The sequence below is a fragment of the Bos indicus x Bos taurus genome, chromosome 12 (assembly GCF_003369695.1).
Source record: "Bos indicus x Bos taurus breed Angus x Brahman F1 hybrid chromosome 12, Bos_hybrid_MaternalHap_v2.0, whole genome shotgun sequence".
Taxonomy (NCBI): domain Eukaryota; kingdom Metazoa; phylum Chordata; class Mammalia; order Artiodactyla; family Bovidae; genus Bos; species Bos indicus x Bos taurus.
This window is the reverse complement of record NC_040087.1, coordinates 72,410,616-72,423,482: the sequence shown is the minus strand read 5'-3', so window position 1 is coordinate 72,423,482 and position 12,867 is coordinate 72,410,616. Positions and strand designations below refer to the sequence as shown.

The 12,867-nt window shown below is 41.9% G+C and overlaps 1 protein-coding gene across 1 annotated transcript in view; it reads left to right on the top strand.

Annotated features, from left to right (window-relative positions):
* The window catches only part of LOC113902491 (multidrug resistance-associated protein 4-like), a 227,084-nt gene that overhangs the window by 67,651 nt on the left and 146,566 nt on the right, over positions 1-12,867 (top strand). The window contains exons 14-18 of the mRNA XM_027557826.1: positions 5,290-5,386; positions 8,874-9,074; positions 10,436-10,576; positions 11,369-11,406; positions 11,802-11,896. Of these exons, the coding sequence (XP_027413627.1) occupies positions 5,290-5,386; positions 8,874-9,074; positions 10,436-10,576; positions 11,369-11,406; positions 11,802-11,896 (572 nt within the window). The remainder of the gene's footprint in view (positions 1-5,289; positions 5,387-8,873; positions 9,075-10,435; positions 10,577-11,368; positions 11,407-11,801; positions 11,897-12,867) is intronic.

Below are 12,867 nucleotides of genomic sequence, written 5' to 3'. Positions count from 1 at the left end.
CATGAACTCCTTATTGCAAAATTCAGACTTAAATTGAAGAAAGTAGGGAAAACCACTAGACCATTCAAGTATGATCTAAATCAAATCTCTTACAATTATACAGGAGAAGTGACAAATAGATTCATGTGATTAGATCTGATAGAGTACCTGAAGAACTATGGATGGAGGTTCATAACATTGTACAGAAGGCAGTGATCAGGATAATCCCCGAGAAAAATAAATGTAAAAAGGCAAAATGGTTGTCTGGGGAGGCCTTACAAATGGCTGAGAAAAGAAGAGAAATGAAAGGCAAAGGAGAAAAACAAAAGATATACCATTTTGAATGCAGAGTTCCAAAGGACAGCAAGTAGCAATAAGAAAGCCTTCCTCAGTGATCAGTGCAAAGAAATAGAGGAAAACAATAGAATGGGAAAGACTAGAGATCTCTTCAAGAAAATTAGAGATACCAAGGGAACATTTCATGCAAAGATGGGCAGAATAAAGGACAGAAATTGTACAGATGTAACAGAAGCAGAAGATATTAAGAAGAGGGGGCAAGAATACAGAGAAGAACTATACAAAAAAGATATTCATGACCCAGATAACCACAATGGTGTGATCACTTACCTAGAGCAAGACATTCTAGAATGCAAAGTAAAGTGAGCATTAGGAATCATCACTACCAACAAAGCTAGTGGATGTGAGGGAATTCCGGTTGAGCTATTTCAAATCCTGAAAGATGATGCTGTGAAAGTGCTGCACTCAATATGCCCGCAAATTTGGAAAACTCAGCAGTGGCCACAGGACTGGAAAGGGTCAGTTTTCATTCCAATCCCAAGGAAAGGCAATGTAAAGAGTGTTCAAACTACCAAACAATTGCACTCATCTCACACTCTAGCAAAGTAATGCTCAAAACTCTCCAAACCAGGCATCAGCAATATGTGAACCATGAACTTCCAGGTGTTAAAGCTGTATTTAGAAAAGGCAGAGGAACCAGAGATCAAATTGCCAAAATCCACTGGATAATCGAAAAAGCAAGAGAGTTCCAGAAAAGCATCTACTTCTGCTTTATTGACACATCAAAACCTTTAACTGTGTGGATCACAACAAATTGGGAAAATTCTTAGAGAGATGGGAATATCAGACCACCTTACTTGCCTCCTGAGAAATCTGTATGCAGTTTAAGAAGCAATAGTTAGAATGGGACATGAAACAACAGAATGGTTCCAAATTGGGAAAGGAGTACATCAAGGCTGTATATTATCACCCTGCTTATTTAACTTGTATGTAAAATACATCATGTGAAAAGGGCTGCATGAAACACAAGCTGGAATCAAGATTGCTGGGAGAAATATCCGTAACCTCAGATATGCAGATGACAACACCCTTATGGCAGAAAGTGAAGAGGAACTAAAGAGCCTCTTGATGAAAGTGAAAGAGGAGAGTGAAAAAGGTGGCTTAAAGCTCAACATTCAGAAAACGAAGATCATGGCATCTGGTCCCATCACTTCATGGCAAATAGATGGGGAAACAGTGGAAAAAGTGGTAGACTACTTTTTTGGGCTCCAAAATCACTGCAGATGGTGACTGCAGCCATGAAATTAAAAGACACTTGCTCCTTGGAAGAAAAGGTATGACCAAACTAGACAGCATATTAAAAAGCAGAGACATTACTTTGTCCACAAAGGTCCATCTAGTCAAGGCTATGGTTTTTCCAGTAGTCAAGCATGGATGTGAGAGTTGGACTATAAAGAAAACTGAGTGCTGAAGAATTGATGCTTTTAAACTGTGGCATTGGAGAAAACTCATGAGAGTATCTTGGACTGTAACGAGATCCAACCAGTCCATCCTAAAAGAAATCAGTACTGAATATTCATTGCAAAGACTGATGCTGAAGATGAAACTCCAATACTTTGACCACCTTATGTGAAGAACTGACTCCTTGGAAAAGACCCTGATGCTGGGAAAAGCTTGAAGGCAGGAGGAGAAGGGGATGACAGAGGATGAGATGGTTGGATGTTGTCACTGACTCAATGGACATGAGTTTGAGTAAACTTTGGGAGTTGGTAATGGACAGGGAAGCCTGTTGTGCTACAGTCCATGGGATTGCAAGGAGATGGACATGACTGAGCGACTGACCTGAACTGGGCTGATTGCCCTAAACTGTGAATGCAGGAAGGTGCCTCAGCCCAGCTTGTTCCATTCAAGGACCCCTGAACCTTCTGTGCCTTCTAGGATATTTCCCCAGATAATCTCAGGGCTCCTGTGTCTCCCCATCTAAAACAGCTTCACCTTCCCCCTTTACTTTTCCTTCAGAGCACATGTCACACCCCCATGGTGCATTTTCTATACTCATTCAGTGTGTCGCTCTTGGTGCAAAAGATTGTCTGCTTTATTGACCTTTGGTATAGGTCAAATGAGTGGCACCTCAATAAACCTCTGCTGATTGAATGAAGGTAGGGACTCTGTCATATTTGTATCTATCATGGGATGTGTCTACTCTGAACACAGCCCTTATATAGGATTATATTGCGTTGACCAAAAAGTTCATTTGGGTTTTTTTAATATGATGATATGGAAAATCCTGAACAATCTTAGTGACCAACCCAATAAATAGGATTAACACAACCCTTACGACCCCCTGCAGGAGGAAATGGCAACCCACTCCAGTATTCTTGCCTGGAGAATCCCAGGGATGGGGGAGCCTGGTGGGCTGCCATCTGTGGGGTCGCAAAGAGTCGGACACGACTGAGTGACTTCACTTTCTTACTTTCTTATGTAGGAATAACAGTTTAACAACTTGTTGCTGAAACAATCATTTTCATGATATGACTCAGAAATCTTTACTTGAAAAACTTGGAAAACAAACTATTTTCTTAGAGATTTGGATAAAAAGCATCATTTAGGAAACATTCTAAGCCAACAACTGATCACTTCATTGTAATTATTTATATTACCTCATCTGTGATGGGATGTTAGGAAGAAAACATTTTACAACTTTGGATTGCTCCATCTTGGATATAGCAGCCCATCAGATTTGATTAACATTTACCTTAAGGGACTATTGGCAAGTAATTAGGAACTAAGGAGAAATAATTCCATTAAAAACTTTAGTACTAAGTGTGAGGAGGGGGTTACTCAGTCAAAAAACTTAGGAAAATTGAACTGCTGCTGCTGCTAAGTCGCTTCAGTCATGTCCAACTCTGTGCGACCCCAGAGACGGCAGCCCACCAGGCTTCCCCATCCCTGGGATTCTCCAGGCAAGAACACTGGAATGGGCTGCCATTTCCTTCTCCAATGCATGAAAGTGAAAAGTGAAAGTGAAGTCACTTAGTCATTCCTGACTCTTAGCGACCCCATGGACTGCAGCCTACCAGGCTCCTCTGTCCATGGATTTTCCAGGCAAGAGTACTGGAGCGGGGTGCCATTGCCTTCTCTGAAAATTGAACTAAGACATGTCAAAGAGAAAAATGTGTCCTTTTGGATTTAATGAAGTGATGGAGTATGTGTCTACATCTCCTGGGTCTTGCTTCTGACCACAGACCGAGTGTCCAGAGTGTCCCCTTAAGACTTTTTGAGTGTCCAGAGTGTCCCCTTAGGACTTTTCTATCCTGAGTCCAAAACTCAGGACCTGTCATGGGTTATGGAGAAGTAGAGAAGGAAGCTGGTGTTTACTGAGTGGATTGGTGGTTGATTTCTCAGAACACATGGATGACTTGTCATTGACATTCTGAGATGAAGAAACAGGTTTAGTCACTCGTCTGATGTCTTCAGGCTCTTGAGAGGAACTGAGCTGCAGTCTACTGCCTCCAGGCTCTCCATCTGACTCATTCATCAGGCTGAGCTCTGGTCCATGTTCTTGAAATTTCCTCTGTCAGGGGCTCTGGCACCCAGAGTACCTGCCTGGAGCCCTGCCTGTGGTCACTGGGACCACGGACCCAGCTACACCCTTCACTGGAGGGTTGTGGACCCTGTGGGGTGAGACTGGGGCTGAGTCCCTGGGGCGGGGGGGGGTTTGTATTTAAAATGTAGGAGCAGTCTTAAGGGTTACTGTGAAAACGCACTTAAGGTTGGAAGCTGAGGGGGTTGTTGAGCTGCACCCAACCGGACTGCCAGACCTATACTTGCCCAGCTTAGACTTAATAAAGAACCTGCAATCAGTGGCAGAGACACAAATGGTTTAATGGTTAGGGCCAGCTTACATTTGTGAAGGAAATCCTGGAAGGACATCCACCAATTGAGGCCCATGTTGGAACAGGACATGGTGGCACTCTTCACTCCTGGGGGAAGCAGAGAGCAGGGTGGGAGATTATTTGTTATAGGGGGAATTGATGTCAGGATGGACCATCGGTTACTATGAAAACCAGCAGAGGGTCATGCCCCTTATTCCCCTTTTGATAAGGATTGTGGAGGGTTCTGATCTAAAGCTAGTAGAGTAATTAGCTGGGCTCTGGGGCAAGTACATAGGAAGGTCAGTCATGTAAGTAGGTGTAGATGAAGCAGGCACTGGTCGAGCAGGGGATGTACAGAGAGCAAGAGAACAGCCGTCTTAGGTGGCCTGATCACACAGGGGTCTTGGCTAAGAGAACTGGTGTGTCTTTTGAGCCATTGAATGATTCCCACTGTGATTTGGGCCATTTTGGTTCCATTCTTTCATTTTCATATTTGGAAGGTGTTCAGTCCTAATGAAAGAAGACTGACTTCCTGGATGGGATGAAATGTTGTAGAGACAGATGGAGGCCACTCTAGCATTCATTTTCTTTCTAATACTATTTGGGAAGAAATGTCTAGAAAATGCACTCTGACAAAAGTTACTAAGATTCTATAAATCCTTTGTTGTTAATATGTACATCATAAATCATAAATAATCACGTAAGTACTGTCAAAGAAAAATCTACAGAGTTTGATATGACATAGATCCTGGTTCTCCCATTCCCACATAGTGATAAAATAGTGTTTTAGTTCAGTCAGGTTTGGGAATCTCAATATTGCTCAATTAATTTTCATTATGAAACATAAATTATTGTTACAGTGAGTTTTTGGAAAAAAATTTAGTGCTTCCTTCAGTGGAGAGTTTTTTAGAATTTTTTTTTTTTTTTTTAGCAGAGCTAGATTCAAGTTTGCTGCTGATAAATTTGAGGACCTAGTTGACATCATTGACTTATAATAGTATTTAATTTGTGTTATGATTTGGTATTTAAAATACAGACCTTTGCTGTGTTTTTTTTGACTCATGTTTTCAAAATACATGTTTTCAGTTTGAAGCACCCCATTAATTGTTTTTGCATACTGTGCCTTTTATATTTGTAGGTGTATTCGTCAGGCCTTGAAGGAGAAGATCACAATCTTAGTGACTCATCAGTGGCAGTTCCTGGAAGATGCAAGTCAGATTCTGATCCTGAAAAATGTAAGTAGTTACTACAAGTCTGTGGAATTTCTAGCACTCAGGCATGCTGAAGATCAGACCTCCCTGCAGGTCACTATCCTTGGATTAAAAATAAATGCCCCCTTCTTCCTCAATTTTACACTCCTTTCTGCTCAGAGCTGGTGTTCATGCCTTTGAAGATGAATACAAAGACCTGCAGAAATGTCACTATTGCACTCCAAGCCACATAAACCCTAGTGTAGAAAAGTGCTACTGTGGAATTACTGAATTATCACTGTTCTAGTGACATTGTTAAGGATAATAATGGTGTTTTATGTAGAACTTTCTTCCCCCTTTCCACAGCTTAAGTCAAAGGGTATTAATTGGAAATTAGAGATACTAAGACCTGTTTGTATCCAGGTGATTGTTACACATAATTTGCCTAAAGAGCATCTTCCATTAACACCAGAAGTGAGGGTAGCCAAGCACTCAGGTGACAGATGCCCATTTTGCTGGCGTTGCTAGTTGCTGGTCTCACTGCCCAGGTCTTTCTGTGCCTGATTTGTGTGGGAGCCTGTGCAACAGGAGGACAAGGCCCTGCCTTCATGGGGCTTCTGTTCTTATGGAGACGGATGTGACAGAGAGGGGTGGGCTGACATCCTGGCTGCCTCCCTGAGGAAGTAGTGCCTCATGAGGTCTGAGTGACATGAAGGTGGGGGCCATGTGGTCATGGGAGGAAGGGATCTGAGGAAGGAGCTGACCTGGCAGATTGAAGGAATGGCAGGAAGACCAGCATGTTTCAGGACAGTGAGCAGGGGAATGTGGAAGGAGCTGGTCTCTGGGAAGTGGGCAGAGGAACTGGAAGTGGGATGGAAGCCTTGGATGGTCCAGAGCAGAGGAGCGATGTGGTCTGATATGAGAGTTAAGAGATTCCTCTGATGGTCACTGGGAGAGTGACAGCAGAAGCAGTTACAAGGCTTAGAAAAGCAGAGAAGAGTGAAATGTGGACTCAGGCTAGAGTATCAGTTTCTAGAGCTGCTGTAACAAAGCACTGCAAACTGGGTGACTTAAAACAACAGGAGTTTATCGTCTCCCTGTTCTGGTAGCTACAAGTTCCCAATCCAGGTGCTAGCAGGGCTGTGCTCTCCCTGAAGACTCCAGGTGACAATTCTTCCTTTCAGCCTCTGGTGTTCACCGGCCTTCCTTGGTGTTCCTTGACTTCCAGCCACAGCACAGTGGTCTCTGCTTCTGATGTCACATGACTATTGTCCCCGTGTCTGTCTGGGTCTCTTCTCATAAGGACCTCAGTCTTACTGGATTTAAGGTCATTCTAGTCTAGTATGACCTCATCTTAACGTGATTACCTGTTCAAAGACACTGAATGCAAATAAGGTTATGTTCACAAATGTCATGTTTAGGGTTTGAACATAACATTTTTGGGGCCACCATTTAACCCACAACTCCTAGCATGGTTGGCAGTGGGACGGAGATTAGTGAGAATTTTTCAGACTTGTTGGTGGTTTAATACTTCATTTCTTGACTTGCCTGTCTCTGGGCCTCAGAATCTCCATTGTTAATCTTTGCCTGTTACAGTCCCTTGGTCAGATCCCTCATTTATCAAATGAATTTCTGTGCTAAGAAAGATGATTAAAATGCAGAACCTCTACCTTTGTAAAAGAAGTTCCATGTGTTGACTTTTAACCACTCTTTCAGCAATGGGAAGCTCAGGTTTCTCATATTTTGATAGCATTTAATTTCATGTTTGGAAGAGGGTAATGCTAGTGTGCAAAACCCCAACATTGACAGTATATGAGCACAGGATCAGTGGGAGACAGAATAGCCTATTTAGCCCATCACTTGATATTTTAAGTTCCTCTATTGCTTCTTTTGAGGACCCACCATCAAGTTTAGTGCTATCAGAACAACTGTCTACCTGTGAGCACCCCTGGGTGAGTTAGGGTGCATCCTTATTGTTGATCTGGTCCCTCTCTCACAGCAGAGAGGGGATGGCTGAATGAATGAGCTGAGTATTATTTCATGGGATCAGTAAATAGTGAGGACATTTGCACATTATTTTATAAGACTTTTAAGGGAGGGAAGCTGCAATGATGTGTCACGTGTGTTTGGAGAGCATTTTTAGGTTGACTGTAGCTTAAGCTGGAGAAGGCAATGGCACCCCACTCCAGTACTCTTGCCTGGAAAATCCCATGGATGGAGGAGCCTGGTAGGCTGTAGTCAAAAGTCAGATACGGCTAAGTGACTTCACTTTCACTTTCCACTTTCACGCATTGGAGAAGGAAATGGCAACCCACTCCAGTGCTCTTGCCTGGAGAATCCCAGGAACAGGGGAGCGTAGAGGGCTGCCGTCTGTGGGGTTGCACAGAGTCGGACACGACTGAAGCGACTTAGCAGTAGCAGCAGCAGCAGTAGCTTAAAGCAGTTGTCTGATTTGGGAAAACCTGGTTGACTCCTTGTGAGTGGTTGTTCTTATGTTTTTGTTTTTTTCTCAGATCTGAGAGCATTGATTCTTAGGTTTTTATTTGCTGGCTTGGGCTGTCAAGGCTTTAAAGTCACCCCCATCTCATGGCTTCCTTGTTTAAATACTTTGACAGGTGGAATATTGAATTTTCAGTTGGGAACTTCCTGCATTTGTAGGGTAGTGGTAAAAACTGTGAAGACAAAGCTCAAAAGTTCTCTGTCCAGGGCTGTTCCTACATGTCTTATGTTCTTACATATCCCAGTTAGGCACATGATACTGTGAAAATGGTCAGTGAAGATCTGATGAGAGACTGTTACCTATGGAGATGTGTTTGTGACCACTTCTGTGTCAGTCTTAAGTTCCTTTCCTGGAATATCTTCCCCAATTAGCTGATTAAAAAAAAATTCTGCTTTTTACCTGATGCTTCTCTCAATTTCCATGTTGTCTAAAAATACTATACTGATACTTCCACCATCATCTGTACTTTTAGTTTCTCTGAACCCCCAAGGTGTTATTCAATGACATTCATATTTAACACGTGATCACACATTTTTTTTTTTTTTTTTCACATCCCTTAACACCTAGCAGCACTCTAGTACTCTTGCCTGGAAAATCCCATGGATAGAGGAACCTGGTAGGCTGTAGTCCATGGAGTCACTAAGAGTCAGACATGACTGAGCGACTTCACTGTCACTTTTCACTTTCATGCATTGAAGAAGGAAATGGCAACCCACTCCAGTGTTCTTGCCTGGAGAATCCCAGGGACAGAGGAGCCTAGTGGGCTGCCGTCTGTAGGGTTGCACAGAGTTGGACACGACTGAAGTGACTTAGCAGCAGCAGCAGCAACACCTAGCAGAGGGTTTGGCAGAGAACAGAATGCTCAGTTCTGTGTCAGGTTGAACTGAAATAGATTTGTCCACCAGAGTTCCAGACCTAAGAATCATTTTCTTAGCAAAATCATAACTTAAGACTGGTTAACTTTTCTTGATTAGTATGTAGATTAGATTAATATTATCAAATGCAAATACATTTCTCTCAAATTTATTTTAGGGTGAAATTATCAAAAAGGGGACTTTGGTTGAATTTCCAAAATCTGGAGTAGATTTTGAAGATATTCTTTTAAAGAAGAAGAATGAGGAAGGTGAACCTTCTCCAGGTCCAGGAACTTCTAGTCTGAACTCTGAGTCTTCGGTTCAGTTTCAACAGTCTCCCAGACCCTCCTTGAAAGATGCAGCTCCTGAGGACCAAGATGTGAGTTTCTCATCCTGCAACACGCTGGGTCTGTCTGCTTTGGTGGCCTCATAAACCTTCAGTCTGCTCCACTCACAAGATCTTTGTCCCAAAGTAGACCCTAAGCTTCCAAAGCCTTGTTGCATGGAACTGGTAGAATTAAAAGAGCATGGCGGGAGCAGGCCTGCTTCAGATTCCCCTTTAGCTGTAGAAAGGAGAATCTTATGGAGACCAGGAGTGGGTGTACTGCTATAAATTCCGAGGCATATGTATTTTACATTGGTATGAGAACTCTTCAGTTTCTCATAGTTACATCCTACTTGCTCTGGTGTCCTCCACCTTCCCTTATGCATCCAAGAAGCTTAATATGAAGATCCCCTTAGGCTGAGTCCTGCTGTGACCATGTTAAATCAGCTACTTTTCCTCTATGTTGGAATGTTCTGGCACTGAAGGCGACTGATGGTAGTGTTTTGCCCCATTGTCAGATGGTTTGTGACAGGCCAGAGGTAGCCTGTGCAAAGGACCTGCCACACAGTAGACTTTGGAGTTAGTTCCCATCTTCCTTTCTTACCGTTTAATACCAAGAACCACATCTTATCCACCTTGAATCCCCAGTGGCCAGGATAGAGTTGAGGACATCCTTGGTTCCTATGACTCTAAAGAACATCCTAAGTCCTTCAGACAGAAATACATAAATGTAGTGGATCGTCCTTAAAAATATACACAGGTATTCCTCGGTTTTCAAACCCTCACTATTCAAATTCAGGAGCCTAGATGATTCTGGTAAGTGTTCAAAGCAGTCCCTCACATTCCACACTCAGGACTTACTCTCTGAAGTTCAAGAACCAAATAAATTTGGATCATATGCTGTCTGCTTGCTATGCAAACACACATTACTCCAGCTGACTCTGTGAACTCAGTTTACTGTTATGGCTAGAATTTTGAGCCCTAACTACATTTTATATTCCCATTATTGAGTGACACAAGTCATCCAGAGGGTTACATTAGCTCCATATCATTTTGTGTATTATTTTAGAACAAGCTTCTGCATTCATACTTGAATTGGTTTGTTGTATGTGTGCTGAGACTCATGATTGACTTTAAGCAAAGCCATCTAACAGTGAATAACCTCATGCAAATGGTGTTTTCTTATATTTCCAATAGATTCTTAGGAGTGGGATGGCTGGGTCTAAGAGTAAATGCATATGTGGTTTGGTTGGATAGTTCCATACCCTTCTCTGAAGGATGGACTATCTTGTACTCCTACCAGCATATGAGATGTATCTGTTTCTCCACAACTTTGCAATGGAGGACATTGTTGAATTTTTGAAAATTTGGGGTTCGTTATTTAAAATTTGGCCTCTACCATTTTTCCCTCCCAGGCTGAGAATACACAGGTTACATTACCACTGGAGGGCCGTTTGGTGGGAAAAGTTGGTTTTAAGACCTACAAGAATTACTTCACAGCTGGTGCTCATTGGTTTATCATCATTTTCCTTATTCTAGTAAATGTTGCAGATCAGGTAAATAGAAAATTTATTTTGATTTGTGCCCTCAGCTTGATATTTACCTACTATTTATACTGTATTTATTTTATAATCTTTTAATATGTGTATTAAGATTTTTATCTCAAAGAACTGGTCCCTGAGCTTGTGGGATCTAGCTGGGTGAATCTGAAATCAGAAAGGCAGGCCTGTAGGCTGGAAACTTGAGAAGGAGCTGACCCTGATGTCTTGAGGCAGAATTTCTTCCTCCTCCAGGAAGCCTCAGGTTTTGCTCTTAAGGCCTTCATCTGACTGTATGAGACCACCACTGAGGGTGGTCTCCTCTACTTCAGTTCTGAGGATGGATGTGAACCACATCCACCAAATACCTTCACAGCAACATCTAGGTGAGAATTTGGTTGAATCACTGAAGACTGGCCTGGCCAAGCTGACACAGAAATCCTGATCATCACAGTATCTGTCAAACTTTTTCCTTCAAAAAATCCCAGTATTTGCACTATTACTGTTATATTTTGCAGTTCACTTGAATTTACATTGAGATGCATTATCTGTGGGAAGCATAATAAGTGAAGCTTACTGGTGTCACATGTACATGATAGATTCTAGGGAAAAGACAATATGTTTTAAACATATTAAAATGTAACATGCTCTCCTCTGACCTGTGGTCATCTGGGATGTGGGGCTTGGTGCAGACCCGAGCTGGAAGGACCATCTCTGTGTTCTGAAGCCTTCCCATTCCCCATCCCAGTTAGCACAGGTGTGAAGGCTCAGTAATGTCAGTGTGTGAGTGACTGTTGTTTCCTGTTCCAGGTTGCCTATATCTTGCAGGATTGGTGGCTTGCAGACTGGTGAGTGATTCCTGATCTTACCCAAAGTGCTCTGAGATCTACATGAACCCAACTTCCCCACAGAGTCAGGGGGAGAGATGGGGCTAGTTCAGTCTCCTCTTCTGACCCTCATGTAGTTTCTCTGAAGAAAAAGTAAACTTCCTGCTGGTGGCGTGTGATCCTCCCATGGTCTCTCCCCATGTATAATCCTCAGCAGCTTCCTCATAGATGATTTTAAGAACTGAAAGTCAAAATTCAAGTTGAATTTTTATAAGGTAGACAGACACAGGGCCCTGTAACTGCAGAACCGTTTTCTAGCACAAAACACATCTCCTAAATCAAGATTGATTTTTTGGTTTTTGTTATTTATCTAAATTCTATCTGTAGCATGATATTTTTTCTTCTTTCTTCTGTAGGGCAAATGGACAGAGTAGCCTGTATGCCATAGCATATGGAAAAGGAAAAGTAATTGTGCTGCTTGATCCTGTCTGGTACCTTACAGTTTATTCAGGTAAAGTTCAGTCATCTGGTCTATCATATGAGAGTCTGAAGTGCTTACAATGAGCCCGTGTGTGCAACTAGAGCTTCCAGAAGTAATTCAGTAATGTTTTAACAGATTAATAAGAGACTGAGTCTCATTTTCTCTGTGAATTAATTAAAATGATTACTTTTAAAATCTACTAGAACAAAGAGGTTGAATGAAGACTCTTAATTTGCTGTGTACTGAATTTTGGAAGTTAAACCAGGATCACACATTCAGAAAATCAACCACTGGAAATATGTGGCTATTGTCTATTCTAATAGGCTGCTTTAGCTAAATCTTATGTCATTACATGGATAAGCAAGGAGGTTAGAAACAGATTCCCACCCTGTGGTTCAGATTTTTCCAATTCTGTCTGAACAAACTCTGGCTATTATGGAACTTGGATGAAATCCTCTGGCAGCAAGTATCCCCAGGTAAAAGTGTATTATGTTGCAGTTGTGCAAACTCCCCTTCACTACACTGCTCATCTCTCAAGGTTCATTAATTACTTGAGAGAGATGTTAAGCAGGGAAAAATGCAGTGTCTAGGAATTAGGATTCCTTCTCTTTCTTACCTTGAGATCACATTGTTATTGTGTCTGCCACTGTGTGATTAATTTGCATCTGGCTTGCTAGACTGATATTAATATAGCTCTGTGCTTTCACAGGTGTATTTAGAAATATGTAGCATTCTATACTTTTTAAAGGAAACTCTCATCTAAAATGTTAAATATTGCTATAGGAAGCCTCACACAAGCTTTCTGCAAAGGAAGAGTACATTATCTTTTTAAGAACCCACTCATTGAAATTTGGTTTTCATTACATTGATCACTTGCTAAGAAACATAAATCCATTCATTCATTGTTTACCTTTCGATTGGTGGACTATGGGGACTTAAAGGAAGAAGGAAAGGATTCTGTTACACATTTATATAGGGTGGTGGGGTAAGGCAAATGTCTG